We start from the raw sequence: 6,000 nt of genomic DNA on the forward strand, positions 1-6,000 counted from the left end.
AGACCACTCATGGGTCTTGTTCTATTTACCTCAGGTTTTAAATTTTTTATAGGTTTAACAAGGTCTTATACTGAAAACTTCTTTCATAGAGCCATATAAACATTTTCTACAATCAGGGTTTAGTTGAATAACAAATTATTGGGATGAATGTTGGGAGACTACACATCAGTGAAGTGAGCTTGCCATAAGAAACCCATAATTTTCAAAAGGTTACCCTGCTAAGGCTTATAGCATTTTTATAGGTTTAACAAGGTCTTATGCTGAAAACTTCTTTCATAGAACCATATAAAAATTTTCGACAATCAGGGTCTGGTTGAATAAATAATTGTTGGGATGAGTGTTGGGGAACTATACCTCAGTAAAGTAAACTAGCCATAAGAAACCCATAACCCTCAAAAGGTTACCCTGCCAAGGCTTATAGCCAACCAGCCATTTATGTATTACATAAAGGAGGCCCATAGAAGGATCTTATTGGAATTGTATGCTGTCTTAAAGCGTAATATAAGAGATTGTAACCCATGGCACACTATGAGGTCTGGTAATGCTAATAGGTGGGCCAACTTAATTTATCTTGAGAGGCATGAAAGCCAAATCTATTATGACTAAATGAAGACATTCAACTAAATGTTGGGGACCTCTAAACAAGATAGAAATTTGGCCACCACACAATGTAGTCAGATTACTTTACTTTTTGATTGGGCCACATCCTATAAAGGAACTAATAATTATATAGAGAGCCCAAGACAGGAACATTAAGTGGTCATTAATGGGTACAGGCATCATGCTAAATACTAGGATATAGAAACTGAGTTTGGTCAATCTTGGTGCCTGTAGCTAGCAATCAGTAACAAGAATATTAAAATTTGGAAAACATAAATATGCAGATATAATACTCTATAATAGGGAATGGTGGTAACATGGAGCTGCCCATCGCAGAAACAGGGGAACTAGTCAAGTAAAGGTAATCAATAACAGTATAATGTTGCCTACTATAATATGAGCCAAACCTCTTGCCCCGGCCGCAGGCAAAAAGATGGCAGAAGTCCTCATAGAACAACATTGTGCATTATGTTTTCCCTCTATAAACAGACCATGAACTATATTAGATAAACATCAGTAGGTCGTTGCAAAGGTCCAACAAATAAGATGAAAATGTAGATAGCAGAAAAAAAAAACAGCAAACAAGACGCCAGGGTAAGAGCCTAAACGTCTCTTCTTTCTTCAGTAGTCCTGATTCATTCTAGGGTTATTGAAAAACACTGACCACAGAGGTATGACAGAGAGGCCTCAATTGCTGCTAAGATATAGCCCATCTATAGCAATAGATAAACAAATAGAACCTCTCAAAGATGGACTGCAGAGACTCCCTTTCAGTGTCCTTTTCGCCGCCTGCAGCTGAACACTGGATGGTGCTGTAAGGAAGAAGCCATCAGGCTATATGGGCACAGGTCTCGGAGCGGCCATCAGCCATTGTGGAGTGTTATCGAGGGGTCCGGCGGAGGTATAATTAGGACTAAGCGCCCAGATTTCTGCTGCCAGCATGCGAGGGGAGCTGCTCAAAGCTGGGCATTCAGTGTGCTCAGGCATCAGGCACATTTGGCGCTCGGTAGTATGCGCGGAAGTTGCGGCCATGTTCTCTTGACAGCGCGGCTCCAGCTCTTCCAGACCATCTGTAGTGCCTGTTAGGGGTCTTTTGAAAGATGAGGGTAAGTCATTAGATTCGGGCTGTTCCAAAGCTCCAACTTTACCCCACGTGGTAACTTTATTAAGCGATGCTTCATATGCCTGGAAATAGTCCTCTAGCAGGTAGTAGATATCCTCCATAATTCCCTTAGCGGTATCCATAGTAAATGCTGGCAAGGGTATGGGTAGTTAGTATGGGTGTAGAGACCCAGGTAGTCTGCTGCAAATTAGAGCACTGGGAGTGCCACGTAACGACAGGGCCCAGGGCGCCCTGCCGGGGGGTATAGTGCAGGCCGAGATTGTAAAACGGCTCCAGGCGCTGATGCCAGCAGCATTTCTTGAAGCACAAGGTAGGATAGATGCAGCGTCTATTATACAAGTTGGCTCCAACAAAATATTTAGTAGATCAAATGGCTGTAAGGAAAATTTCTGCATTTATCACAAGAAAGCTGTAGCAGCACACAGCTATGCGACCAGTCATGGCCGTTGCCCGGAAGTTCCCCCCAAATACAATCATAATCTTAATTGAAGGGAGACCATACACTTAAAAAGTCTCCCAGAGAAATCAGATTAGTGCCTTGTCAAAATCTTCCAATTTAAACTATCCAGTTAATTCCAAAAATGTATGAGATCATAAGACGAATTTAGGCCTTTGGGATACCTGGTCTGTAGATGAAAAATCCAGAACACCTACCGCTTGGCCAGTGCCTGATCTCTATCCCCCCCTCTATGAGTCATACTCACTATTTCAATAATAGTCCATTTAAAGCTCTCCACTTGCTTGTTATGGACTAAATTGAAATGTTGCACCAGGGGGGTGGTCAGGACACCGGTTTTAATGTCCGAGAGGTGTTCCCTAATGCATGCACATGTCTCTCTGGAGGTCATACCTACATATTGTAGGTGGCAATCTTCACAGCCTGTCAGATAAATGGTATATTTACTTCTACAATTCATACACCTGTTGTGTCTATAAGTTTTATTAGTTACTTCACTTTTGAAGCCTTCACCTATTGTAACATGCTCACAGGCCTTGCAAGAGTGGTTGTTACATCTGTAAACCCCTTTGAATCGTAACCATGAGCTCTGAGCACCCATTTGCATTGTTTTAAGCTGTGTGGGTGCCAAGATATTACCTAATGAAACTCCTTTCCTGAAGGAACATTTACATCCCCTCTTGACTGTTTCTTCTAGAGCCTCATCTGCTGCCAATAATCTGAAGTTTTTTTGTATTATTTGACATATTTGATGATATTGCGTACTATAATCTGTAGTCAAAAAAATCCCTCTATTGTCTGATCTTTTGGCTGCAGATTTTTCTAACAATGTCCGTCTATCAATGGTGGCAACTTCCTTTTTTGTCTTAGCAACTACATGATGGTTGTAACCCCTATTCAGTAGTCGTTGTGTTAATTGATTGGCATGTGTCTCATACTTGGAAGAATTACTACAGTTTCTCTTAAGTCTTGAGAACTGTCCTTTTGCCACTGACCTGAAGACTAGTTTCGGATGACTGTTCCTGGCATGGAGAAGTGTGTTGCCTGTTATGGGTTTTCTATAAACCTCAGTTTCTATTCCCACCTCTGGTATACCAATTAAGGTTAGGTCTAGAAAATTGATTTTAGTCTTATTAAGTTCAAAAGTGAACTCTAAACCCATATCATTGGTATTTAACCAGGCAACAAATTCCATTGCCAATTCCTCCGTGCCTCTCCATACCAGGAGCAGATCATCTATATAGCGTTTGTAAAAACATATAGACTGTCGGAAGGGGTTCTCACCCCCATAGATGCGGGACAGCTCCCACCACCCCATGTATAGGTTGGCGAAAGAGGGCGCGTACTTCGCGCCCATAGCTGTCCCGCATCTCTGGAGGTAGAAAACCCCTTCAAAAGAAAAATAGTTGTGTGTCAACAAAAATTTGAGTATCCTCAAGACGTATTGCACATATTCATCCATATAGCCAGTTCTTTGTAAGAAAAATTCAATAGCCTCTAAACCGTTGTCATGGGGTATCAAGGTGTAAAGTGCTTTGACGTCAATTGAAAGCCACATATCAGATTCATCCCAGTTAAGGTCTTCCATAAGATTGAGAACATGGGTTGTATCCTGGAGAAAACTGGTTAAACCACTCACCAATGGCTGTAATATACTGTCCAGCCATTGGGATGTTTTCTCTAACAATGACCCGATTCCAATTACAATGGGTCTACCTGTGACCCCCTCTAGGGATTTATGGACTTTGGGTAGATGATTAAAAATGGGCGTCACTGGATTGTCCACCAGAAGGAAGTCACAGGTAGACTCATCTAGGATGCCCAAGTCTTTGTCATCATCTAATATCTGGGCCAATTCCCTCTTAAACCTGTTAGTGGGATCCCCCCCCCCAATTTCCTATAGAATTTCTCATTTTCCAATCGTCTTTCTGCTTCTGCAATGAACTGAGATCTTGACATCACAACAATGGAACCACCCTTGTCGGCATTCCTTATTACCAGGTCAGTATTTTTTTGTAATTTCATCAATGCCTTCCTTTCCTTGGCATTTAGATTATGCTGTCCAACTTGGATGGTCCGGTGCAGTGAAGTCAGATCTCTCTCTACCCTCGCTTGGAAGGTTTCCAATGTGTTACCCCTACATTGAATAGGGTAAAACTTGGAATCCCTTTTAAAACGGTGCGTTAGTGGTTACCAGATTTTCCTCCACCATACCTTCTTGCCATAAATCTTCCATTGTGGCAATGTCACATGCCTCAGTGAAAGATAATGTATTACATTTGGCTGTCCTATCATCACAATCTGCCCTGCTAGGATGTTCAATTTCCTCAATTTTCTTATTGTAAAAGAATGTTTTCAAAGTAAGTCCCCTAATTAGTTTATTTACATCAATTAATGTGTTGAAAAGGTTGAAGTTTTGTGAAGGAACAAAACCCAGACCTAAATTTAACACTCTCAATTAAATTTCTGTCAGGGTGTAATTAGACAGGTTTATAATATTATTCTTTACTGGTATTTGTTCTTGTATCTCCCTCTTCGGGTCGGATATCTGTTCTGACCTAAATGGCCCTCTGGTCCTCCTCTCCCTCGACCCCCTCCTTCTGGTTTGGTCTGGGGGATGGAAAAAACCTGTTCTAAACCAGCCCTATGTTCTTGATTCAAGCAAGGAATATCCCTATGCCTTTCCTGTGTATTTTCTGGTGTATATTTAGATCCTCCTGTTTTTTTTGTTTTTTAAGAATAGCCAGGAATTCTTTTGATTTTATCTTAGGTCTTACCACTAAATCTTCCTCTGTGTTTGATGTAGATGGGAAAGAATTACCAACTGGATCCTCCCCACCTGATGCAGAGCTCTCATCATATGACTCCGCCTCACTTTCAGAGAAAGTTACCTTCTTACTGCCAGAGTCAATATCTTTAAATTCAATGTTGGAAACATTCCTAATTTTGTTGTTTTTATTGTTGTTATTACCTCTGCCTCTTCCTCTTCCTCTTGACCTATTATAGGCCCATCTGCCTTCAGATCTATCTTTTTTATTCCAAACAAAAATCCGATTATTATCATAATCGGATTGGTCCCTTAAATACTTGTTGTGCTTAACCTCTATCAAAAGTGCCTTGGTTTCTGCAATTGTTTTTTTCAAAATGCCATCATATTTGGCAAACTCCAAGGCACTTCTCCTTAAAGGACCAGTCAACACTATACAGAACAATTATAAAAATATTCCTTGTGCAATATTACATGTCTCTTACAGTACCTTATCATTTTTATGTCATGTTTTCCCCTCTAATTATTCTTTTACATTTTTGGCCGCTTTCCCTGTCCTCTTTGTCACGTGTTTGTAACTTGCGAATGAAAAATGCATATACGTATATGCATTTTTCATTCACTGCGCAGCCGCAACCGGAAGTGGTGCACATCGGCAGCGCGCTTCTTTGGTGGAGCAGTGCACATAAAAGGATGTGCACTGTCCACAGAAGCAGAACAGCGTGAACGTGAAGAGCGTGCGAGCGTGCGAGCGTGACAAGCGTAACACAGAGCTGCCTGACTTCCAGCCTGCTTTGTCAATGTAGCAGGTATGCACTCTGTTGCTTGTTTTGATTGGCGGTCAGTAGCATCGGTACACAGATTTCCATCTCCCCACTGAACAGGATAACACCGGAGCACACGTTTGTGCATAATCCTCTGTGGAGACAACGCTGGGGCACACGTTTGTGCATAATCATCCTTGGAGTGAGTGGAGACGGCTTGACGTCTCAGCTGTTTGGCTGTGATACACCGGATACTCTCTGATACACCGGATACCAGCGGAGTAGGTGA

The 6,000-nt window shown here is 41.6% G+C and overlaps 1 protein-coding gene across 1 annotated transcript in view; it reads right to left on the bottom strand.

Annotated features, from left to right (window-relative positions):
- PUM3 (pumilio RNA binding family member 3) overlaps nt 1–5,460 on the bottom strand; it is a 322,615-nt gene extending 317,155 nt beyond the window's left edge. The window contains 1 exon segment of the mRNA XM_053702542.1: nt 5,438–5,460. Within this exon segment, the coding sequence (XP_053558517.1) occupies nt 5,438–5,445 (8 nt within the window). The 5' untranslated portion in view covers nt 5,446–5,460.
- Between the last annotated feature and the right edge of the window lie 540 nt (nt 5,461–6,000).

This window comes from Bombina bombina, chromosome 2, assembly GCF_027579735.1.
Source record: "Bombina bombina isolate aBomBom1 chromosome 2, aBomBom1.pri, whole genome shotgun sequence".
NCBI lineage: Eukaryota > Metazoa > Chordata > Amphibia > Anura > Bombinatoridae > Bombina > Bombina bombina.